Here is a 26,253-nt window from a genome sequence, read left to right as displayed (position 1 = left end):
TGCAAAAAAGTTTTATGTTAACAAATGAAGTTGATGTAATATAGACTGAAATACTTTACTTTAAAAGCATTGTAAATGATCTAGACCCATGTTGGCATATCAACACAAAAAAAACAAAACAACAGCATGTGTTTTAATTTTGGGATGGTTCAAGTTTAGTTTGGGACAGTTGAAATTGCGGTACCGGGACGGTGAGGATAAAATGTGGCCCAAACCCTACCTTGTGGAGTCCGTGCCCCAACGATTTGAGGCTGTTCTGAGGGCAAAATGTGTACTCAGTCTATGTTAGGTTACTGTTTCGATATGAGAGCTCCTGTTAGACTTATTTATTACAAATGTGTCTGATTTATATTGTTAATGTCAATGAAGTTGATCCAGAGCGTGACCTTTGACCTGTGTTGTGTCCACCAGCGCGTCATGGCGACGGCCTCTATAACTCCTACATGAGAACTGACCACCTACTGAAGGAAGAAGCAGACACACACAGTCCCGCTGGCCTGCCCCCGATACCCAAACACACTGTGAGTACACACACTACACACACACACACTAGGGTTGGGCAGTATACCCAGATATTTGGAAATGGCCATGGGATGGTTTTTCAATACCGTTGACATGTACTAATTTGAAGTTTTTTTAAATACATTTTTATATTTGTAGCTACTCTTTAGAGTAAATACCTGCAGTCTATGTTACGTGTGCCATATGTTAGGATATAAAGCAGATTTGCGTTCATTGAAACTATTTTTTCATGATGAAGTTTACCGGTAGTCCCCAGTCACATGTTGTTTTGTTTACAAGCACGTGATGACGAGAGACCGGAGCCTTGTTGTGCAGCAGGTGCCAGGTGATCTAGTTACAGTAGGGGATTCACTACTAGATATTTACCAGCTAGACATCTTACAACTATCAATTTAACTGTTTAAAACGTGCTAATGGCTCTGCAGTTTGATGGCTAGTTATCTAGCTAAGGGGTTAGCTTCCTGCAAAATCAAGCTTCTATTGGTAACAGCAGAGACATCCCCCCCCCCCCCTCCTTGATCAAGAGCCTAAAATTCTCATTTCAGTTTGTGTGACAAAACAAGCAAGTGTTGTGTAGAGAATCATTGTATAATCTAAACAGCTGTTAAATATATTTTCCATAACCATAAATATTGTATTTTCAGCAGGTTTGAAGTTGGTGTACAAAACCGAAAGTAAAAGACGCTGAAATTAAACTTAAGAATGGGAAGCATAGAAATAGAGCACGTAGAACAGATCTACCGCTTGTTTGTCTTGCTTTCAATGAGAATGACAGATATATATAACTCACATTTCTATGGGAATTTGGTCAGATCACCCAAATGGTTACATATTGCACTTAATGTACCAAAAAAGTTATATTAATTATGTTTCCGTCATCGTTTCCTATGACTGTAAAGACCGAAAAGAGATTCTGGACATTAGAACAGGGATCACTAACCTCCCATTAGGAAGTAGAATTCTACTTCAACGAGTCGGAGGCGCAGGACGTACTGCTCACCTCGGACCAGGTCCTAATCCCAGAGACACCAAAAAGGGCAACATACTGCTCACCTCGGACCAGGTCCTAATCCCAGAGACACCAAAAAGGGCAACGTGAGAGAGAGAGGCTGACGTGAGGGTACCCTGACGAAACTACGTCGGGCGAGTACATAAACCGCCTCTGCCCTCCGTTCTATTGGCGAACGTACAATCACTGGAGAATAAACTGGATGAGCTCCGTTTGAGACTATCCTATCAACGGGACCTGAAGAACTGTAATATCATATGTTTCACAGAGTCGCGGCTGAACGAGGACATGGATAAATATGCATCTAGTTGATTTTTCTATGCATCGGCAGGATAGAACGGCAGCGAGGGTAAGCTCAATGGGGGAAGGTGTGTGTCTTTTTGTCAACATCTCGTGTGCGATCTCTAATATTAAGGATGTCTTGAGGTTTTGCTCACCTGAGTTAGATCATCTAAAGACCATATCATTTACCAAGATAGTTCCTGCTACGCCCTCTTGACTAACCATCAAACAGGCAAAGCGTCAATACAAGACTAAAGATCCAATCCTACGACATCGGCTCTGATGTTTTTCGCATGTGTCAGGGTTTGCAAACTAACACACGCTCTCCGTTGACGATGTGAGTTAAACCCGGTCAACGTTCACAAGGCCTCAGGGGTCCAGATGGATAACCAGGATGTGTACTCAGAGTATGCACCAGCCAGCAAGTGTCTTCACTGACATTTTCAACCTCTCCATGACCCAGTCTGTAATACCTACATGTTTTAAGTAGACCACTATAGTCCCTGTGCCCAAGAACACTAAGGTAACCTGTCAAAATGGCTATCGACCCGTAGTTCTCACATCTGTAACCATGAAATGCTTTGAAAGGCTGGTCATGGCTCACATCAACACCATAATCCCAGACACCTTCAACCCACTCCAATTCGCAAACTGCCTCAACAGATGGGGTGGCAGGTAGCCTAGTGGTTAGAGCGTTGGGCCAGAAACCGAAAGGTTGCTGGATCAAATCCCCGAACTGACGAGGTAAAAATCTGTCGTTCTGCCCCTGAACAAGGCAGTTAACCCACTGTTCCCCGGTAGGCTGTCATTGTAAATAAGAATTTGTTCTTAACTGACTTGCCTAGTTGAATAAAGGTGTTAAAAAATATATATGTATGTAAAAACTGATTCACAGATGAGACAATCTCTATTGCACTCCACACTGCCCTTTCCCACCTGGACAAAAGGAACACTTATGTGAGAATGCTGTTCACCACAGCACCCTCTGAGCTCATCACAAAGCTAAGGATCCTGGGACTGAACACATCCCTCTGCAACTGGATCCTAGACTTCCTGACGGGCCGCCCCCAGGTGGTGAGGGTAGGCAACAACACATCTGCCACGCTGACCACTCAACACGGGGACCACTTGGGTGTGTGCTCAGTCCCCTCCTGTACTCCCTGTTCACCCACGACTGCATGGCCATGCACGACTCCAACACCATAAAGTTTTCTACCCCTGTGTATATAGCCTAGTAATCATAGACTCAGTACTGGTACCCCGTGTATATAACCTAGTTATCATTACTCAGTACTGGTACCCTGTGTATATAGCCTAGTTATCATTACTCAGTACTGCTACCCTGTGTATAGCCTAGTTATCATTACTCAGTACTGGTACCCTGTGTATATAGCCTAGTAATCATAGACTCAGTACTGGTACCCCGTGTATATAACCTAGTTATCATTACTCAGTACTGGTACCCTGTGTATATAGCCTAGTTATCATTACTCAGTACTGCTACCCTGTGTATAGCCTAGTTATCATTACTCAGTACTGCTACCCTGTGTATAACCTAGTTATCATTACTCAGTACTGGTACCCTGTGTATATAGCCTGGTACCCCGTGTATATAGCCTGGTACCCCGTGTATATAGCCTGCTACCCTGTGTATATAGCCTAGTTATCATTACTCAGTACTGGTACCCTGTGTATATAGCCTAGTTATCATTACTCAGTACTGGTACCCCGTGTATATAGCCTGGTACCCCGTGTATATAGCCTGGTACCCCGTGTATATAGCCTGCTACCCTGTGTATATAGCCTGGTACCCCGTGTATATAGCCTGGTACCCCGTGTATATAGCCTGGTACCCCGTGTATATAGCCTGGTACCCTGTGTATATAGCCTAGTTATCATTACTCAGTACTGGTACCCTGTGTATATAGCCTAGTTATCATTACTCAGTACTGGTACCCTGTGTATATAGCCTGGTACCCCGTGTATATAGCCTGGTACCCCGTGTATATAGCCTAGTTATCATTACTCAGTACTGGTACCCTGTGTATATAGCCTAGTTATCATGGACTCAGTACTGGTACCCTGTGTATATAGCCTAGTTATCATTACTCAGTACTGGTACCCTGTGTATATAGCCTGGTACCCTGTGTATATAGCCTGGTACCCTGTGTATATAGCCTGGTACCCTGTGTATATAGCCTGGTACCCTGTGTATATAGCCTGGTACCCTGTGTATATAGCCTGGTACCCTGTGTATATAGCCTGCTACCCCGTGTATATAGCCTGGTACCCCGTGTATATAGCCTGCTACCCCGTGTATATAGCCTGCTACCCCGTGTATATAGCCTGGTACCCCGTGTATATAGCCTGCTACCCCGTGTATATAGCCTGCTACCCCGTGTATATAGCCTGCTACCCCGTGTATATAGCCTGGTACCCCGTGTATATAGCCTGGTACCCTGTGTATATAGCCTGGAACCCTGTGTATATAGCCTGGTACCCTGTGTATATAGCCTAGTTATCATTACTCAGTACTGGTACCCCGTGTATATAGCCTGGTACCCTGTGTATATAGCCTAGTTATCATTACTCAGTACTGGTACCCCGTGTATATAGCCTGGTACCCCGTGTATATAGCCTGGTACCCCGTTTATATAGCCTAGTTATCATTACTCAGTACTGGTACCCTGTGTATATAGCCTAGTTATCATTACTCAGTACTGGTACCCTGTGTATATAGCCTTCTACCCTGTGTATATAGCCTGCTACCCTGTGTATATAGCCTGCTACCCTGTGTATATAGCCTGCTACCCTGTTTATATAGCCTGCTACCCTGTGTATATAGCCTGCTACCCTGTGTATATAGCCTGCTACCCTGTGTATATAGCCTGGTACCCTGTGTATATAGCCTAGTTTCTCATTGTGTGTAATTATTATTACGTTTTTTACCTTTTATTATATCTGTTTTCTTTCTCTCTGTATTGTTGGGAAGGTTCGGAAAGTTAGCCTTTGTCAGTGAGCTCCAAAAGGTTTGGCACAGTGACACCTTTTTTGATGTTTTGGCTCCGTACTCCAGCACTTTGGGATTTTAAACCAAACAATGACTATGAGGTTAAAGTGCAGACTGTCAGCTTTAATTGGAGGGTATTTTCATTCATATCGGGTAAACCGTTGATTTTTGTATTCCAGAAGTACTCTTTTTTTTTTTATGTCGTCATGTAAGAGTCTGTTGACGTCCACGGCTTCCTGAAATACAGGTGTGATTTGAAGAAGGAAGCAGGTGTTAAATATGGGGCTTTGCTACACTGAAACCAGCACATTGATTACATCAGTTGGCCTTTTATCAATACAATCTGTTTTTTCTTTTGTCATATTTTGAACCAGAGTGAGGCTCTCTACCACTAGCCTCTACCCTATTGTTCGTGCAGTGAGAATGATTCACCAGGTTCATTTTAATATTTTCTTCATTTATCTGCAGAAAAGCCCCTACCAGTATAGAAATTAGGGAGCCAAATGAATGTCTCTCTTACTGATGCGGTAGGCTACTGACGAGTCACTGTCTGGGAAGTCCTGATGGAAACAAACGAGCTCTTTAGTTGTCCTGACGCGATACCATAGACATACTGTATGAATGGCAAGGATAGACGACATCAGCTTTATTCAGTCTGTCCCACACCTTTTATAAACCTGGTCCAGCTTTATTCATTCTGTCCCACACCTTTTATAAACCTGGTCCAGCTTTATTCAGTACAATACAAAGACGTTGAAGGATCATCCAGCTCTCTGCCTCTGTGTAAAAACACGTGACTGTAACCACAGTGTACACAACACACACACACAACACACACACACACACACACACACCACACACCACACACACACAACACACCACACACACCACACCCACACACACACCACACACACACAACACACAACACACCACACACACACCCACACACACACCCAGATACCGGACGTGTAGATGTGTTTTCCTGTCATCGTTCACCTTGTGACTGCGCCTTTCCTATCAATTAGATGGGTAGAAGATGCACGTCGTTCATTCTAGCGGGAGAAGGCTGGCACCATAGATAATGAGTCTACTTGTCTACTAGTAAAAAGCAAGTTGCTAGTGCAGTACCTAATAATAGGTTATCGCTGATCATAATCCATGGTTATTTAGCAAGTTAGCTGGCTAGCTAGCTATCACATCACTTTTCATGATCCATGAGTTACTACACAGCCTGCAGGGACTCTGTCAACCCTGGGAAAACATGCAAATATAACCTGATTCTAGCTACAATACAAATAACCATCCGGATGATACACACACACACACACACACACACACACACACACACACACACACACACACACACACACCCCCCAACGGCTAGGAGGATATCTCTCTGGAGGAGGGCAGCTAGACGGGCGACAGTGGGAGGATATCCCTCTGGAGGAGGGCAGCTAGACGGGCGACAGTGGGAGGGTATCCCTCTGGAGGAGGGCAGCTAGACAGGCGACAGTGGGAGGATATCCCTCTGGAGGAGGGCAGCTAGACGGGCGACAGTGGGAGGATATCCCTCTGGAGGAGGGCAGCTAGACGGGCGACAGTGGGAGGACATCCCTCTGGAGGAGGGCAGCTAGACGGGCGACAGTGGGAGGATATCCCTCTGGAGGAGGGCAGCTAGACGGGCGACAGTGGGAGGGTATCCCTCTGGAGGAGGGCAGCTAGACGGCGACAGTGGGAGGATATCCCTCTGGAGGAGGGCAGCTAGACGGGCGACAGTGGGAGGATATCTCTCTGGAGGAGGGCAGCTAGACGGGCGACAGTGGGAGGATATCCCTCTGGAGGAGGGCAGCTAGACGGGCGACAGTGGGAGGGTATCTCTCTGGAGGAGGGCAGCTAGACGGGCGACAGTAGGAGGATATATCCCTCTGGAGGAGGGCAGCTAAACGGGCGACAGTGGGAGGATATCTCTCTGGAGGAGGGCAGCTAGACGGGCGACAGTGGGAGGACATCCCTCTGGAGGAGGTTCAGCTAGACGGGCGACAGTGGGAGGATATCCCTCTGGAGGAGGGCAGCTAGACGGGCGACAGTGGGAGGAGATCCCTCTGGAGGAGGGCAGCTAGACGGGCGACAGTGGGAGGATATCCCTCTGGAGGAGGGCAGCTAGACGGGCGACAGTGGGAGGATATCCCTCTGGAGGAGGGCAGCTAGACGGGCGACAGTGGGAGGGTATCTCTCTGGAGGAGGGCAGCTAGACGGGCGACAGTAGGAGGATATATCCCTCTGGAGGAGGGCAGCTAAACGGGCGACAGTGGGAGGATATCTCTCTGGAGGAGGGCAGCTAGACGGGCGACAGTGGGAGGACATCCCTCTGGAGGAGGTTCAGCTAGACGGGCGACAGTGGGAGGATATCCCTCTGGAGGAGGGCAGCTAGACGGGCGACAGTGGGAGGGGATCCCCCTGGAGGAGGGCAGCTAGACGGGCGACAGTGGGAGGATATCCCTCTGGAGGAGGGCAGCTAGACGGGCGACAGTGGGAGGACATCCCTCTGGAGGAGGGCAGCTAGACGGGCGACAGTGGGAGGATATCCCTCTGGAGGAGGGCAGCTAGACGGGAGACAGTGGGAGGATATCCCTCTGGAGGAGGGCAGCTAGACGGGCGACAGTGTGTCGTACTGCCTATTCACTCAACCTGCTGCCAGCCGCGCTAATGGTAACCCAGATGACAAGAGAGCCACATAAACAAACTTAGAACTTCATAATTATCAGCTAGCTATATATGGGAATCGTAATAATCTAGCTAACCAGCAAGTTTAACAGGCAAAAACAACCTAAATCTAATGTAATGCAAGGGAGATGACTAGACGGCTAGTAATTATTTGTGGATAGCCCTATTGACTTACTATGGGGTTGCTATCTACGCACACTACTGTGTGTATTGTAGTCATGAGATGGGACTGGGCAGCATATTTATTTATTTTATTTATTTATTTATTTCACCTTTATTTAACCAGGTAGGCCAGTTGAGAACAAGTTCTCATTTATAATTGCGACCTGGCCAAGATAAAGCAAAGCAGTTCGACAACATACAACAACACAGAGTTACACATGGAGTAAAACAAACATACAGTCAATAATACAGTAGAACAATTAGTCTATATACAATGTGAGCAAATGAGGTGAGATAAGGGAGGTAAAGGCAATAAAAGGCCGTGGTGGCGAAGTAAATACAATATAGCAAGAAAAACACTGGAATGGTAGATTTGTAATTTGAAGAAAGTTCAAAGTTAAAATATAAATAATATGGTGCAAAGGAGCAAAATAAATAAATAAATAAATACAGTAGGGGAAGAGGTAGTTGTTTGGGCTAAATTATAGATGGGCTATGTACAGGTGCAGTGATCTGTGAGCTGCTCTGACAGCTGGTGCTTAAAGCTAGTGAGGGAGATAAGTGTTTCCAGTTTCAGAGACTTTTGTAGTTCGTTCCAGTCATTGGCAGCAGAGAACTGGAAGGAGAGACGACCAAAGGAGGAATTGGCTTTAGGGGTGACCAGAGAGATATACCTGCTGGAGCGCGTGCTACAGGTGGGTGCTGCTATGGTGACCAGAGAGATATACCTGCTGGAGCGCGTGCTACAGGTGGGTGCTGCTATGGTGACCAGCGAGCTGAGATAAGGGGGGACTTTACCTAGCAGGGTCTTGTAGATGACCTGGAGCCAGTGGGTTTGGCGATGGATATGTAGCGAGGGCCAGCTAACGAGAGCGGACAGGTCACAGTGGTGGGTAGTATATGGGGCTTTGGTGACAAAACGGATGGCACTGTGATAGACTGCATTCAATTGAATGAGTAGGGTATTGGAGGCTATTTTGTAAATGACATCGCCGAAGTCAAGGATCGGTAGGATAGTCAGTTTTACGAGGGTATGTTTGGCAGCATGAGTGAAGAATGCTTTGTTGCGAAATAGGAAGCCAATTCTAGATTTGACTTTGGATTGGAGATGCTTAATGTGAGTCTGGAAGGAGAGTTTACAGTCTAACCAGACACCTAGGTATTTGTAGTTGTCCACATATTCTAAGTCAGAACCGTCCAGAGTAGTGATGCTGGACGGGCGGGCAGGTGCAGGCAGCGATCGATTGAAGAGCATGCATTTAGTTTTACTTGCATTTAAGAGCAGTTGGAGGCCACGGAAGGAGAGTTGTATGGCATTGAAGCGCATCTGGAGGTTAGTTAACACAGGTGAGGCAGTCATTTGAGAAACCAAGGCTGTTGAGTCTGTTGATAAGAATGTTGTGATTGACAGAGTCGAAAGCCTTGGCCAGGTCGATGAAGACTGCTGCACAGTATTGTCTTTTATCGATGGCGGTTATGATATTGTTTAGGGCGTGGCTGAGGTGCACCCATGACCAGCTCGGAAACCATCCTTCACTACATAGCGGAGAAGGTACGGTGGGATTCGAAATGGTCGGTGAATTGTTTATTAACTTGGCTTTCGAAGACTTTAGGAAGGCAGAGTAGGATAGATATAGGTCTGTAACAGTTTGTGTCTGGAGTGTCTCCCCCTTTGAAGAGGGGGATGACCGTGGCAGCTTTTCAATCTTTGGGGGTCTCAGACGATACGAAGGAGGTTGAACAGGATACTAGTAGGGGTTGCAACAATTGCAGCGGATCATTTTAGAAAGAGAGGGTCCAGATTGTCTAGCCCGGCTGATTGTTTTTTTTTATGGGTCCAGATTTTGCCGCTCTTTCAGAACATCTGCTATCTGGATTTGGGTGAAGGAGAAATGGGGGAGGCTTGGGCAAGTTGCTGTGGGGGGTGCAGAGCTGTTGACCGGGGTAGGGGTAGCCAGGTGGAAAGCATGGTCAGCCGTAGAAAAATGCTTATTGAAATTCTCGATTATTGTAGATTTATCGGTGGTGACAGTGTTTCCTATCCTCAGTGCAGTGGGCAGCTGGGAGGAGGTGCTCTTATTCTCCATGGACTGTCCCAGAACTTTTTGGAGTTTGTGCTACAGGATGCAAATTTCTGTTTGAAAAAGCTAGCATTTGCTTTCCTAACTGCCTGTGTATATTGGTTCCTAACTTCCCTGAAAAGATGCATATGGCGGGGGCTATTCGATGCTAATGCAGTACGCCACAGGATGTTTTTGTGCTGGTCAAGGGCAGTCAGGTCTGGAGTGAGCTAAGGGCTATATCTGTTCTTAGTTCGACATTTTTTGAATGGGCCATGCTTATTTAAGATGGTGAAGAAAGCATTTTTAAAGAATAACCAGGCATCCTCTACTGACGGAATGAGGTCAATATCCTTCCAGGATACCCGGGCCAGGTCGATTAGAAAGGCCTGCTCGCAGAAATGTTTTAGGGAGCATTTGACAGTGATGAGGGGTGGTGGTTTGACCGCGGACCCATTACGGATGCAGGCAATGAGGCAGTGATCGCTGAGATCCTGGTTGAAGACAGCAGAGGTGTATTTAGAGGGCAGGTTGGTCAGGATGATATCTATGAGGGTGCCCGTGTTTATGGCTTTAGGGTTGTACCTGGTGGGTTCCATAATAATTTGGGTGAGATTGAGGGCATCTAACTTAGATTGTAGGACGGCTGGGGTGTTAATTATATCCAAGTTTATGTCACCTTACAGTACAAACTCTGAAGATAAATGGGGGGCAATTAATTCACATATGGTGTCCAGGTCACAGCTGGGGGCTGAGGGGGGTCTATAACAAGCGGCAACAGTGAGAGACTTATTTCTGGAAAGGTGGATTTTTAAAAGTAGAAGCTCGAACTGTTTGGGCACAGACCTGGATAGCATGACAGAACTCTGCAGGCTATCTCTGCAGTAGATTGCAACTCCACCCCCTTTGGCAGTTCTATCTTGGCGGAAAATGTTGTAGTTGGGGATGGAAATATCTGAATTTTTGGTGGCCTTCCTAAGCCAGGATTCAGGATTCAGACACGGCTAGGACGTCAGGTTTGGCAGAGTGTGCTAAAGCAGTGAATAAAACAAACTTAGGGAGGAGGCTTCTGGGGCTACAGGGCCTGGGTTAACCTCTACATCACCAGAGGAACAGAGGAGGAGTAGGATAAGGGTACGGCTAAAGGCTATAAGAACTGGTCGTCTAGTACGTTGGGGACAGATAATAAAAGGAGCAGATTTCTGGGCGTGGTAGAATAGATTCAGGGCATAATGTACAGACAAGGGTATGGTAGGATGCGAGTACTGTGGAGGTAAATCTAGGCGTTGAGTGACGATGAGAGAGGTTTTGTCTCTGGAGGCACCAGTTAAGCCAGGTCAGGTCTCCGCATGTGTCGGGTGGGACGAAAGAGCTATCTAAGGCATTTTGAGCGGGACTGAAGGCTCAACAGTGAAATAAAACAATAAAAACTAGCCAAGACAGCAGTAGCCGAGACAGCAGTAGACATGGCATATTGACATTAGAGAGAGGCATAAAGCAATCACAGGTGTTGATCAGGAGAGCTAAGACAACAACGGGTAATTGGCGATGAATGGGCAGAGCGGGTCAGTTAGGTGCATACAGGACCTGAGTTTGAGGCTGGGGCCAACAGATAAACAAAATGAGGTACCGTGTTATTGAAACAGTCCAGGGGGCATCAGCTGTGTAGCCGAGTGATCATAGGGTCAGAAGAGCAGCAATAGGTGAGTTAGGGTGCTGTTTGGGAGTCACTACTACGCTAGGCTAGCAGGGGACACGGCGTTCAGAAAGCTAGCGGGCCGGGGATAGTAGCTGGTTCTGCGGCGACATCGTTGAGACCACATTGGGCGATCGCGTCGGCAGTCCAGTCGTGATGGATCGGCGGAGCTCCGTGTCGACAATAAAGGAGTCCAGGCCAAGTGAATTAGCTGGTATATGGGCCTAGCTCGAGGCTAGCTCAAGGCTAGCTGGTGCTTGCTTCGGGGCAGAGGCGTTAGCTAACAGTAGCCACTCGTTTGCAGCTAGCTAGCAGCTAGCTAGGACTAATGATCCGGTGTAACGATCCAGAGCGGCAGGAATCCGGTGACGTGGTAGAGAGAAGCAGTTCGATATACTCTGGGTTGATATCGCGCTGTGCAGACTGGCAGGTGTTGTCCGAGCTGAGGCTAGCTGATGACTGGGGGGGGGGAAAGGCGAGGACTGCTAGCCGTGGCTAACAAAGACTAGTAGCTAGTTAGCTGGCTAGCTCCTGATGGAAGTTCCAGTTAGTTAGCTGGCTAGTTAGCTGGCTAGCTCCTGATGGAAGTTCCAGTTATAAGGAATATAAATAGCACATCCGTACCTCATTGGGTGAGGCAGGTTGCAGGAAAGTATATTTAGTTCGTAGATAGAGAGGTTAAGATATATATGAAAAAGACCAGCTATTTACACGGGATAAGACAAAGACAGATACACGCGTCCTACTGCAGCGCCATCTTGGATTTTTTTACATTTATTTTTTTTGTCCATCACCTAAGCCCCTTTTTGATCTAGAATAAACCCTGGTATTGCCTGCCTCCCATACCCAAACACACTGTTGGTACGCCCACACTGTCCTGTCCAAAAACACTGTTACTGAGACCTTTTGAGTTATTGAGACCTTATCCTCTCTCTCCTCCGTCTCTCTCCCCTCCTTATCCTCTCTCTCCTCCGTCTCTCTCCCCTCCTTATCCTCTCTCTCCTACGTCTCTCTCTCCCCTCCTTATCCTCTCTCCCCTCCTTATCCTCTCTCTCCTCCGTCTCTCTCTCCCCTCCTTATCCTCTCTCTCTCCTCCGTCTCTCTCTCCCCTCCTTATCCTCTCTCCCCTCCTTATCCTCTCTCTCCTCCGTCTCTCTCTCCCCTCCTTATCCTCTCTCTCCTCCGTCTCTCTCTCCCCTCCTTATCCTCTCTCTCCTCCGTCTCTCTCTCCCCTCCTTATCCTCTCTCTCCCCTCCTTATCCTCTCTCTCCCCTCCTTATCCTCTCTCTCCCCTCCTTATCCTCTCTCTCCTCCGTCTCTCTCTCTCCCCTCCTTATCCTCTCTCCCCTCCTTATCCTCTCTCTCCTCCGTCTCTCTCTCCCCTCCTTATCCTCTCTCCCCTCCTTATCCTCTCTCTCCCCTCCTTATCCTCTCTCCCCTCCTTATCCTCTCTCTCCTCCGTCTTTCTCTCCCTCCTTATTCTCTCTCCTCCGTCTTTCTCTCCCTCCTTATCCTCTCTCCTTCATCTCTCTCCCTCCTTTTCCCCTCTCCCTCACCCTCCTTTTCCCCTCTCTTCTCCTCTCTTCCCTTCTCCAATCTGACAGGTTATAATCCACGAGCACAGAGAATAGGGTCCCGCTGTCCTAGTCGTCTGCTACAACATGGCATACTTATGCCCTGTCTCTCTCTCACGCACTCTCAATTCCCATTCCTCTGTTCCTCCCATGCAGACCAGTGTGTTTGTACACTCTTTCTTGTCTTGCACATGAGCGAGAAGGTGAGGAACAGAGAAGGACAAGATAATTAGAGAGAGGGAGGACATCCAATGATCAATCCCTGTCTCTCTGTCTCTCTCTGTCTGTCTCTCTGTGTCTCTGTCTGTGTCTCTCTCTTTGTCTGTCTCTCTCTTTGTCTGTGTCTCTCTCTGTCTCTCTTTGTCTGTGTCTCTCTCTCTGTCTCTCTCTTTGTCTGTCTCTCTCTTTGTCTGTCTCTCTCTTTGTCTGTCTCTCTCTTTGTCTGTCTCTCTCTTTGTCTGTCTCTCTCTTTGTCTGTCTCTCTCTTTGTCTGTCTCTCTCTGTCTGTCTGTCTGTCTGTCTGTCTGTCTGTCTGTCTGTCTGTCTGTCTGTCTGTGTCTGTCTGTCTCTCTGTGTCTCTCTGTCTGTCTGTGTGTTCAGCTGAGGAGGAATGCCTGCTGCTGCACACCCACAGCTATTCAGGGCTCACACACACACACACACACGCACTGACGCCTGCCACACACACACGCCTGCCACACACACACACACCTGCCACACACACGCACACGCCTGCCCCCCCCCCCCCCCCACACACACACACACACACACACACACTCTCTCACTTCTCAGCTGGGGGGAAGGATTGCGTATTTCAGGAGTGTGTTTCCACCTCATAACAAATGTTCCCTCTAAGCTGCGCCCCTCCCCCTGTCCCTCTAAGCTGCGCCCGTCCCCCTGTCCCTCTAAGCTGCGCCCGTCCCCCTGTCCCTCTAAGCTGCGCCCCTCCCCCTGTCCCTCTAAGCTGCGCCCGTCCCCCTGTCCCTCTAAGCTGCGCCCGTCCCCCTGTCCCTCTAAGCTGCGCCCGTCCCCCTGTCCCTCTAAGCTGCGCCCGTCCCCCTGTCCCTCTAAGCTGCGCCCGTCCCCCTGTCCCTCTAAGCTGCGCCCGTCCCCCTGTCCCTCTAAGCTGCGCCCGTCCCCCTGTCCCTCTAAGCTGCGCCCGTCCCCCTGTCCCTCTAAGCTGCGCCCGTCCCCCTGTCCCTCTAAGCTGCGCCCGTCCCCCTGTCCCTCTAAGCTGCAGCCCGTCCCCCTGTCCCTCTAAGCTGCGCCCGTCCCCCTGTCCCTCTAAGCTGCGCCCGTCCCCCTGTCCCTCTAAGCTGCGCCCGTCCCCCTGTCCCTCTAAGCTGCGCCCGTCCCCCTGTCCCTCTAAGCTGCGCCCGTCCCCCTGTCCCTCTAAGCTGCGCCCGTCCCCCTGTCCCTCTAAGCTGCGCCCGTCCCCCTGTCCCTCTAAGCTGCGCCCGTCCCCCTGTCCCTCTAAGCTGCGCCCGTCCCCCCCTGTCCCTCTAAGCTGCGCCCGTCCCCCTGTCCCTCTAAGCTGCGCCCGTCCCCCTGTCCCTCTAAGCTGCGCCCCTCCCCCTGTCCCTCTAAGCTGCGCCCGTCCCCCTGTCCCTCTAAGCTGCGCCCGTCCCCCTGTCCCTCTAAGCTGCGCCCGTCCCCCTGTCCCTCTAAGCCGCGCCCGTCCCCCTGTCCCTCTAAGCTGCGCTTAGACAACAACATGGTAACAACACATCATGGTAGCAACACAACATGAAAACAACATGGTAGAAACACAACATGACAGAACATGGTAGCAACAAAACATGGCAACAACATGGTAACAACACATCATGGTAGCAACACAACATGAAAACAACATGGTAGAAACACAACATGACAGAACATGGTAGCAACAAAACATGGCAACAACATGGTAGCAACACATCATGGTAGCAACACAACATGACAACAACATGGTAGAAACATGACAACAACATGGTAGCAACACAACATGGTAGCAGCACAAAACATGGTACAAACATTATTGGGCACAGACAACAGCACAAAGGGCAAGAAGGTAGAGACAATAATACATCACACAAAGCAGCCACAACTGTCAGTAAGAGTGTCCTTTGGTCTGATAACTTGCTCCTCTGGAAACATGCAAGCACAGGACCAAGTCAAGCTTCAGGGCTTGATTAAGACGGCGGGAAAGGAAAATTGGTATAGAACAAGAATCAGCCGCCAACCTGTACACAGAACTAGTCCTGCTAAAACTTGAAAGCATTTTACCAGGACCGTAGTCATAATTGGAGATGGGAGTTCCATGCGATCATGGCTCTGTGTAATACTGTGCATTGGCTTAATGTACTTGGGGACTGTGAAGAGACCCCTGGTGGCATGTCTTGTAGGGTATGTATGGGGTGTCTGAAGAGACCCCTGGTGGTATGTCTTGTAGGGTATGTCTGAAGAGACATACATTTGACATTTTAGTCATTTAGCAGACACTCTTATCCAGAGCGACTTACATGGTAGTGCATGTAAGTGAGTGAGTGCATACATTTAATTTCATACATTTATTTTTTTTGTACTGGCCCCCCGTGGGAATCGAACCCACAACCATGGCGTTGCACACACCATGCTGGCGTTGCAAACACCATGCTCTACCAACTGAGCCACAGGGAAGGCTACCAGGGAGACCCCTGGTGGCATGTCTTGTGGGGTATGTATGGGGTGTCTGAAGAGACCCCTGGTGGCATGTCTTGTGGTTTATATATGGGTGTCTGAAGAGACCCCTGGTGGCATGTCTTGTGGTTTATATATGGGTGTCTGAAGAGACCCCTGGTGGCATGTCTTGTGGTTTATATATGGGTGTCTGAAGAGACCCCTGGTGGCATGTCTTGTGGTTTATATATGGGTGTCTGAGCTGAATGTTATTTGATTATGCAGACAATTTGGAATTTTCATTACAGTAATATTTCTAATAAAGACTAGAAGAGAAGACAGTCTCTCCTCAACCAGGAAGACTGGCATTCATGCTGCTGTCCATAATATTATTTATTCACTTTTATTTATTCAGGGTAGCTCAATTGAGACCAGGGTGTCGCGAGTACAAACATTTTCTCACAAACAGGAAGAAAAATGTACATTACGAAAATACAACCGCTCTGTTTTGAGCCAGCTACAGGTCTGTTTTGAGCCAGCTACAGGTCTGTTTTGAGCCAGTTACAGCTCTGTTTTGAGCCAGCTACAGGTCTGTTTTGAGCCAGCTACAGGTCTGTTTTGAGCCAGCTACAGGTCTGTTTTGAGCCAGCTACAGGTCTGTTTTGAGCCAGCTACAGGTCTGTTTTGAGCCAGCTACAGCTCTGTTTTGAGCCAGCTACAGCTCTGTTTTGAGCCAGCTACAGCTCTGTTTTGAGCCAGCTACAGCTCTGTTTTGAGCCAGCTACAGCTCTGTTTTGAGCCAGTTACAGCTCTGTTTTGAGCCAGCTACAGCTGTGTTTTGAGCCAGCTACAGCTCTGTTTTGAGCCAGCTACAGCTTTGATGAGTCTTTCTTTACTGCACCTGACCCTGTTACCGGACAACATCGTCTGGCAGGAATTAGTTCCTATTCCACTGCTTCTCTCCCCACTCCCCCCCCTCCTCTCTAACTCTGTCTCTCTTCTCCCTCCCCCAGGTGAATAAGCCAGGTGTGATGCGGGACCAGATCAGTGTTAGCGGGGCTCAGTTGAAGGTCAAGTACCCGTACGAAGACTCCACCTACAACCGCAAGGTCAATGCTGTTACCGCGACAACGCACAACGGCAACAGCGCCGCCGGACCGATCACCGGTAAACCAGCATCGGTGCCTGGACTGTCTAAAGAACGCTCCGCCGGACAGATAACCGGTAAACCAGCATCGGTGCCTGGACTGTCTAAAGAACGCAGCGCAGACAGTACGGGATCCAGTAAAGGGTCGTCAGAGAGCACCGGACCCTGGGGGGGCAAACTGGTGGGGCCCCTGACTCCTGAACAGGCCCTCAGACAGTACCGCTCACAACTTACTATCCTGGAACAGACTGAGATACACTCCTACCCAGAGGTACACACACACACACACACACACACACACACACACACACACAGTGGGACTCGCACACGCTGGGGCACACATTCACACCAGGGCTCTACAGTGTGACCATTGTACTCTGAAAATATTCAGACCCCTTCCCTTTTCCCATATTTTGTTACATTACAGCCTTATTCTAAACTGGATTAAATAAAACATTTTCCTCATCAATCTATATACAATACCCCTTAATGACAAAGCGAAAACAGGTTTTTAGAAATGTTTGCAAATGTATTAAATACATTTTTTTTAAACGTATTTACGTGAGTATTCAGACCCTTTGCTATGAGACTCGAAGTTGAGCTCAGGAGTGTCCTGTTTCCATTGATCATACTTGATATGTTTCTTGAACTTGATTGGTTGGAAAGGCACACACCTGTCTATATAAGGTCCCATAGTTGACAGTGCATGTCAGAGCAAAAACCAAGCCATGAGGTCGAAGGAATTGTCCGTAGAGCTTCGAGACAGGATTGTCTTGAGGCACAGATCTGGGGAAGGGTACCAAAACAATTCTGCAGCATTTAAGGTCCCCAAGAACACAGTGGCCTCCATCATTCTTAAATGGAAGATGTTTAGAACCACCAAGACTCTTCCTAGAGCTGGCCGCCCGCCCAAACTGAGCAATCGGGGGAGAAGGGCCATGGTCAGAAAGGTGACCAAGAACCTAATGGACACACTGACAGAGCTCCAGAGATCCTCTGTGGAGATGGGAGAACCTTCCAGAAGGACAACCATCTCTGCAGCACTCCACCAATCTGGCCTTTATGGTAGAGTGGCCAGAGGGAAGCCACTCCTCAGTAAAAGGCACATGACAGCCCACTGAGTTTGCCAAAAGGCACCTAAAGGACTCAGACCATGAGAAACAAGATTCTCTGGCCTGATGAAACCAAGATTCAACTCTTTGCCCTGAATGCCAAGTGTCACGTCTGGAGGAAACCTGGCACCATCCCTACGGTGAAGCATGGTGGTGGCAGCATTATGCTGTGGGGATGTTTTTTTAGCGGCATGGACTGAGAGACTAGTCAGAATCGAGGGAAAGATGAACGGAGCAAAGTACAGAGAGATCCTTGATGAAAACCTGCTCCAGAGCACTCAGGACCTCAGACTGGGGCGAAGGTTTACCTTCCAACAGGACAATGACCCTAAGCACACAGCCAAGACAACGCAGGAGTGGCTTCGGGACAAGTCTTGAATGTCCTTGAGTGGCCCAGCCAGAACCCGGACTTGAACCTGATCTAACATCTCTGGAGAGACCTGAAAATAACTGTGTAGCAACGCTCTCCATCCAACCTGACAGAGCTTGAGAGGATCTGCAGAGAAGAATGGGAGAAACTCCCCAAATACAGGTGTGCCAAGCTTGTAGCATCATACCCAAGAAGACACGAGGCTGTAATCGCTGCCAAAGGTGCTGCAACCAAGTACTGAGTAAAAGGTCTGAATATTTATGTAAATGTGACATTTCAGTTTTTTATTTGAATGTCTTTGCATCATTACTACCATTTAAAATGTCTTGTTACCTGAAATATTTTTCATTGTGGTCCTACGTTTCTATGCTTCCTGTCAGCGTAGAGACCTGCACTAGTGGTTCACGTCAGCTGTTTGTTCACCTGATTTAAAAACCCATCCGCAACAGTCGACTATGATAACGTGAAAATCGGAGGCCCGTAACAGAACCTGAAAATGCATTGTAGGCTTCAGTCAGAATTTTGACAGGGGGTTTTGCCTGATTTTTAGATACAGTATGTGGAACCCTGCTTGTCGAACATCTCATTCCAAAACCATTTGCATTAATATGAAGTTTGCTGCTATAACAGCCTCCGCTCTTCTGGGAAGGCTTTCCACTAGATGTTGGAACATTGCTGCGGGGACTTGCTTCCCATTCAGCCACGAGAGCATTCGTGAGGTCTGGCACTGATGTTGGGCGGTTAGGCCTGGCTCGCAGTCGGCGTTCCAATTCATCCCAAAGGTGTTCGATGGGGTTGAGGTCAGGGCTCTGTGCAGGTCAGTCAAGTTCTTCCACACCGATCTCGACAAACCATTTCTGTATGGACCTCGCTTTGTGCACGGGGGCATTGTCATGCTGAAACAGGAAAGGGCCTTCCCCAAATTGTTGCCACAAAGTTGGAAGTACAGAATTGTCTAGAATGTCATTGTATGCTGTAGCGTTAAGATTTCCATTCGTTGGAACTAAGGGGCCTAACCATGAAAAACAGCCCCAGACCATTATTCCTCCTCCACCAAACTTTACAGTTCAAAAACATTTTTGGGGTCACATACACATTTAGCAGATGTTATTACGTGTGTAGTGAAATGCTTGTGTTTCTAGCTCCAACAGTGCAGTAATGTCTAACAAGTAATATCTTAACTATTTCACAAAAATACACGCATCTAAAGTGAAGGAATGGAATTAAGAATATATAAATATATGGATGAGCAATGTCAGAGCGGCATAGACTAAGATACAGTAGAATATAATACAGTATATACATATGAGATGGGTAATGCAAGATATGTAAACATTATTAAAGTGACTAGTGTTACATTATTAAAGTGGCCAGTGATTGTGGTCAGACTGACCCCTAGATGAGTTATGCAGACCTCACTACCCTCTGGAGAGCCTTACGGTTGTGGGCGGAGCAGTTGCCGTACCAGGCGGTGATACAGCCCGACAGGATGCTCACGATTGTGCATCTGTAAAAGTTTTAGGTGCCAAGCTAAATTTCTTCAGCCTCCTGAGACATGCATGCATGCGCACACACACTGAGACACACGCACACACACAAAAATGTGTTTTGTTACATTAAAACAATTCTGTGATTCATTTGTTAATAATTATTATGGTTCCACCAGGTGTATTTCCTGGGTCCCAACGCTAAGAAGCGTCCTGCAGTTGCTGGGGGCAACAACAATGGGGGTTTTGATGACGAGCAAGGGGGGTACATCCATGTACCCCACGATCACCTGGCCTTCAGATACGAGTTCCTCAAAGTCATCGGCAAGGGCAGCTTCGGACAGGTAACACTTTAACCTCTGACCCCTGGACCCGGTTAATTTCCCCCTCCATCTTTTCTCTTATAGTTTCCTTAACTTTAAGTTAGTTGCACAAAACATTTTAAGGAAAATTTCCCCCTTTAAATTAAGTGAAACGTTTAAAATGTTGTATTATTTAACCTTTATGTAACTACAATTAAAATCAAATTGTTATTTACAATGACAGCCTACCAAAAGGCAAAAGGCCCATGAGGTCCCTTAACGGCCTCATTCAGTACGGATATCAATGTGAACTGCATTTGTGGAGGTGAATGTTGCTTTCATCTGTTCTGGTTACAAAAGGAAAATATCAACCAGCTAGCTACTTAGCTAAACAATGAAAGGTGCACTATCAATGCTGGCTAGTTAGCTATAGCTACTCTGTGAGCGAGCTGGCTAGTTGGCCTAAGCTACTCTGTGAGCTAGCTGGCTAGTTAGCTACTCTGTGAGCTAGCTGGCTAGTTAGCTACTCTGTGAGCTAGCTGGCTAGTTAGCTACTCTGTGAGCTAGCTGGCTAGTTAGCTACTCTGTGAGCTAGCTGGCTAGTTAGCTACTCTGTGAGCTAGCTGGCTAGTTAGCTATAGCTACTCTGTGAGCTAGCTGGCTAGTTAGCTATAGCTACTCTGTGAGCTAGCTGGCTAGTTAGCTATAGCTACTCTGTGAGCTAGCTGGCTAGTTGGCCTAAGCTACTCTGTGAGCTAGCTGGCTAGTTAGCTACTCTGTGAGCTAGCTGGCTAGTTAGCTATAGCTACTCTGTGAGCTAGCTGGCTAGTTAGCTATAGCTACTCTGTGAGCTAGCTGGCTAGTTAGCTACTCTGTGAGCTAGCTGGCTAGTTAGCTATAGCTACTCTGTGAGCTAGCTGGCTAGTTAGCTATAGCTACTCTGTGAGCTAGCTGGCTAGTTAGCTATAGCTACTCTGTGAGCTAGCTGGCTAGTTAGCTATAGCTACTCTGTGAGCTAGCTTCATGTACTAGAAAGGAATAAAAACAAGTTGAGGAAAAAGCAACTACAAGAAAAGTGTTTTTTAATCTTCTGAATCAATTCGTTTCTCCTGTCTTGAATGTAGAAGTTATGTTTTGCGAGACTTGAGACGACCATGGTAACCAGAGACTCTTTCTGCCGTACTTGCCTTCAAACTACCGTAAAACCCATAAATTGTGCTCTTACCTAGGGAAATGTAAGCAAGACCTTTAAACAATTGGGGGAATGATTCCTTAAAGCACAGGCGTCAAACTCATTCCATGGAGGGCCTAGTGTCTGCTGTTCTGTTTTTCCTTTCAATTAAGACCTGGACAACCAGGTGAGGGGAGTTCCTTACTGAGACCTGGACAACCAGGTGAGGGGAGTTCCTTACTGAGACCTGGACAACCAGGTGAGGGGAGTTCCTTACTGAGACCTGGACAACCAGGTAAGGGGAGTTTCTTACTGAGACCTAGACAACCAGGTGAGGGGAGTTCCTTACTGAGACCTAGACAACCAGGTGAGGGGAGTTTCTTACTGAGACCTAGACAACCAGGTGAGGGGAGTTCCTTACTGAGACCTAGACAACCAGGTGAGGGGAGTTCCTTACTGAGACCTAGACAACCAGGTGAGGGGAGTTCCTTACTGAGACCTAGACAACCAGGTGAGGGGAGGTCCTTACTGAGACCTAGACAACCAGGTGAGGGGAGTTCCTTACTGAGACCTAGACAACCAGGTGAGGGGAGTTCCTTACTGAGACCTAGACAACCAGGTGAGGGGAATTCCTTACTGAGACCTGGACAACCAGGTGAGGGGAGTTCCTGACTGAGACCTAGACAGTGATCTCCTTGGAATGAGTTTGATACAAGTGAAACAAGTGAAAGATGTTTTATGCAACCTGACCCTAACCCATGACCCTTAACCCTGACCCTAGTCCCCTCAAGGTGCTACAATAGCCTATTGGTTGGTTTTTGATTGATTCAACTGATTGATGTATCGATGGGACAACTGACTTATTGACAAATATATTGATCTGATGACTAGGTGGCGAAGGTGTACGACCACAAGCTGCAGCAACACCTGGCGCTGAAGATGGTCCGTAACGAGAAGCGTTTCCACCGCCAGGCGCAGGAGGAGATACGGATCCTGGAGCACCTCCGAAAGCAGGACCGCTCCGGAACCATGAACGCCGTCCACATGCTAGAACACTTCACCTTCAGAAACCACATCTGCATGACCTTTGAACTGCTCAGCATGAACCTGTATGAGCTGATCAAGAGGAATAAGTTCCAGGGCTTCAGTCTGCCGCTCGTCAGGAAGTTTGCCCACAGCATCCTGCAGTGTCTGGAGGCTCTGAACCGACACCGGATCATCCACTGTGACCTGAAGCCGGAGAATATACTGCTGAAACAGCAGGGACGGAGTGGGATCAAGGTGAGGAGGGCTACACGCACAGGAACACACACACACACACACACACACACACACACACACACACACACACACACACACACACACACAGGAACACACACACACACACAGGAACACACACACACACACACACACAGGAACACACACACACACACACACACACACACACACACAGGAACACACACACACACACACACAGGAACACACACAGGAACACACACACACACACAGGAACACACACACACACACACACACACACACACACACACACACACACACACACACACACAGGAACACACACACACACACAGGAACACACACACACACACACACACACACAGGATTTGCTCCTTGCCTCGCTATTTCTGTGTCGCTCTCCGTCCAGGTGATCGACTTTGGTTTGTTATGTTTCCATCACCAGATACCTAACACCCTCTCCCGCTCTCTCTCCCTCTCTCTCCCTCTCTCACCCTCTCTCTCTCTCCCTCTCTCTCCCTCTCTCACCCTCTCTCACCCTCTCTCACCCTCTCTCACCCTCTCTCTCCCTCTCTCTCCCTCCCTCTCTCTCGCTCTCACCCTCTCTCACCCTCTCCCTCTCACCCTCTCTCTCTCTCTCCCTCCCTCTCTCTCTCTCTCTCTCTCTCTCTCTCTCTCTCTCCCCCTCTCCAGGTGATAGACTTTGGTTCGTCATGTTTCCATCACCAGCGTGTCTACACGTACATCCAGTCCCGCTTCTACCGCGCCCCCGAGGTCATCCTGGGGTCACGCTACGGTCTCCCCATTGACATGTGGTCATTTGGCTGTATCCTGTCTGAGCTGTTGACAGGATATCCCATGTTCCCCGGGGAGGACGAAGGGGATCAGCTAGCCTGTGTCATGGAGCTACTAGGCATGCCCCCTACCAAGCTGTTGGAGCAAGCCAAGAGGGCCAAGAACTTCATCTCTTCCAAGGGCCACCCGCGCTACTGCGGGGCTAACACCTTGCCCAGCGGGGCCACGGTTTTCACAGGCTCCCGATCGCGCAGGGGGAAGCTCCGGGGTCCTCCGGCTAGTAAAGAGTGGAGCGCGGCCCTGAAGGGATGTGAAGATCTCACCTTCACGGACTTTATTAAAAGGTGTCTAGATTGGGACCCTTCCAGCAGACTGACCCCTAGTCAGGCCCTCAGACACCCCTGGCTGTATCGACGTCTGCCTAAACCCCTGGCCCCCGCCGCCGGGGAGAAGAAGGGAGCGACGGAACACCACTCTACCTCGTTCCCGTCCATCCTGCCGGCTAAAGGAGGGAGCGGCGCAGCGGCAAATCACAACAAACTGAGAGCTAACATGATGGGAGACTCAGCAGGGTCCGTACCCCTCCGCACCGTGCTGCCCAAACTGGTCTCATAGACAGATGGACAGAACCCAGGAGGTTTTCAATTAGTCGGGTCGTTATTTTCTCTTTTGGTTTTTCTGTGTTTTTAATGATTTTGTTTTTGGAACGCGTGGACACTCCAGGTGTTGATTTAGAATTGTATCTGAAGGTGTGTGGATGAACGGGCCCGTTGGACAGACGATATAAAGGTTTTTACAGCAGGTTGACTGACTCAGTGATTACTACGTAGACACCTTAGAGCAGCTCTGACCCTGCTGCTCTCATACCTTTTATCATTCATTACAGGTCTAAATCAGGCCCTGATTAGAGGGGGAATTGCCCACCTGGTGTCCCAGGTCTAAATCAGACCCTGATTAGAGGGGAATCACCCACCTGGTGTCCCAGGTCTAAATCAGTCCCTGATTAGAGGGGAATCACCCACCTGGTGTCCCAGGTCTAAATCAGGCCCTGATTAGAGGGGAATCACCCACCTGGTGTCCCAGGTCTAAATCAGTCCCTGATTAGAGGGGAATCACCCACCTGGTGTCCCAGGTCTAAATCAGGCCCTGATTAGAGGGGAATCACCCACCTGGTGTCCCAGGTCTAAATCAGTTCCTGATTAGAGGGGGATCACCCACCTGGTGTCCCAGGTCTAAATCAGTCCCTGATTAGAGGGGAATCACCCACCTGGTGTCCCAGGTCTAAATCAGGCCCTGATTAGAGGGGAATCACCCACCTGGTGTCCCAGGTCTAAATCAGGCCCTGATTAGAGGGGAACAGTGACGCTGGCTTGGAGCTCCAGGGTCCTTGAGGTCATAGCTGTTCTACATGTTATTCTATGGCTTTAATCAGTCAGGATCGGCTGCTTTCATCTCCAGTGTGTTTTGCTGTACAGCAGGTTTCTCAAACTCGGTCCCGGGGTCCCCTCTTGGGTACACGTTTTGGTTGTTGTCCTAGCACGACAGCTGACTCAAATTATCAAAGCTTGACGATGAGTTGGTTATCAGCTGTGTAGTGCTAAGACAACAACTAAAACATGTACACACACACACACACACACACACACACACACACACGTGTCTGCCCTTGTATGGGCGGTGTAGTGTCTATATATAAGGGCTAAAGGAGATCTGTTGGATCATGTAGCAACAACCAGCTTATAAAAGTCAATGAATCATGTTGATGTTACAGGTCCTTCTGATGAGATATGAACCTCTCTGCCACCTACTCTTCATGCTGATGTTACAGGTCCTTCTGATGAGATATGAACCTCTCTGCCACCTACTCTTCATGCTGTACAGGTCCTTCTGACGAGATATGAACCTCTCTGCCACCTACTCTTCATGCTGTACAGGTCCATCTGACGAGATATGAACCTCTCTGCCACCTACTCTTCATGCTGTACAGGTCCATCTGACGAGATATGAACCTCTCTGCCACCTACACTCCTGTCCACAGAAAAATAGCTTTCATCACAGATCACCTCGTTAGATCATTGAGCTGAGCCAGAGACTGGGCTATCTCTCTGCTAAATCACAATGTTTATTAAATCAATGTTTACACAGTGTTTATCTCTCGTTATCGCTCCCTGTTGGTATGTGGTGGGGGGAGGAGGAGAGAGAGAGAGGGAGAGTGCAGCTCTTTAACACTAATGTGGGTATATCTCTCGTTTACCAGCAGCCTGGGGAGGGAGGGAGGGAGGCAGGGATGATGGAAGCAGCCTGGGGAGGGAGGCAGGGATGATGGAAGCAGCCTGGGGAGGGAGGCAGGGATGATGGAAGCAGCCTGGGGAGGGAGGGAGGGAGGGAGGGAGGGAGGGAGGGAGGGAGGGAGGGAGGGAGAAAGGGATGTTGGAAGCAGCCTGGGGAGGGAGGCAGGGAGGCAGGGATGATGGAAGCAGCCTGGGGAGGGAGGGAGGCAGGGATGATGGAAGCAGCCTGGGGAGGGAGGCAGGGATGATGGAAGCAGCCTGGGGAGGGAGGGAGGGAGGCAGGGATGATGGAAGCAGCCTGGGGAGGGAGGGAGGGAGGCAGGGATGATGGAAGCAGCCTGGGGAGGGAGGCAGGGCTGTTGGAAGCAGCCTGGGGAGGGAGGGAGGGAGGCAGGGATGTTGGAAGCAGCCTGGGGAGGGAGGGAGGGAGGCAGGGATGTTGGAAGCAGCCTGGGGAGGGAGGCAGGGATGTTGGAAGCAGCCTGGGGAGGGAGGCAGGGATGATGGAAGCAGCCTGGGGAGGGAGGCAGGGATGATGGAAGCAGCCTGGGGAGGGAGGCAGGGATGAAGGAAGCAGCCTGGGGAGGGAGGGAGGCAGGGATGATGGAAGCAGCCTGGGGAGGGAGGGAGGGAGGCAGGGATGAT

The 26,253-nt window shown here is 48.8% G+C and overlaps 1 protein-coding gene and 1 long non-coding RNA gene across 3 annotated transcripts in view; both read left to right on the top strand.

Moving 5' to 3' along the window:
- Window positions 1–24,119, top strand: part of dyrk3 (dual specificity tyrosine phosphorylation regulated kinase 3) — a 32,975-nt gene extending 8,856 nt beyond the window's left edge. For both annotated transcript variants that reach the window (XM_029692739.1, XM_029692736.1), the window contains 5 exons: window positions 412–521; window positions 16,693–17,097; window positions 19,975–20,139; window positions 22,160–22,549; window positions 23,216–24,119. In XM_029692739.1, coding sequence (XP_029548599.1) covers window positions 412–521; window positions 16,693–17,097; window positions 19,975–20,139; window positions 22,160–22,549; window positions 23,216–23,932 — 1,787 coding nt within the window. In that variant the 3' untranslated portion in view covers window positions 23,933–24,119. The remainder of the gene's footprint in view (window positions 1–411; window positions 522–16,692; window positions 17,098–19,974; window positions 20,140–22,159; window positions 22,550–23,215) is intronic.
- Window positions 24,120–24,599: 480 nt separating this feature from the next.
- On the top strand, window positions 24,600–25,464 carry LOC115149934 (uncharacterized). The gene is made up of 2 exons (XR_003867002.1): window positions 24,600–25,088; window positions 25,146–25,464. It is a non-coding gene; the product is annotated as an uncharacterized LOC115149934 (long non-coding RNA).
- Window positions 25,465–26,253: the final 789 nt, after the last annotated feature.

The sequence above is a fragment of the Salmo trutta genome, chromosome 16, assembly GCF_901001165.1.
Source record: "Salmo trutta chromosome 16, fSalTru1.1, whole genome shotgun sequence".
Lineage (NCBI taxonomy): Eukaryota > Metazoa > Chordata > Actinopteri > Salmoniformes > Salmonidae > Salmo > Salmo trutta.
The sequence above is the reverse complement of the archived record's forward strand: the minus strand, read 5'-3'. Positions and strand labels throughout refer to the sequence as shown.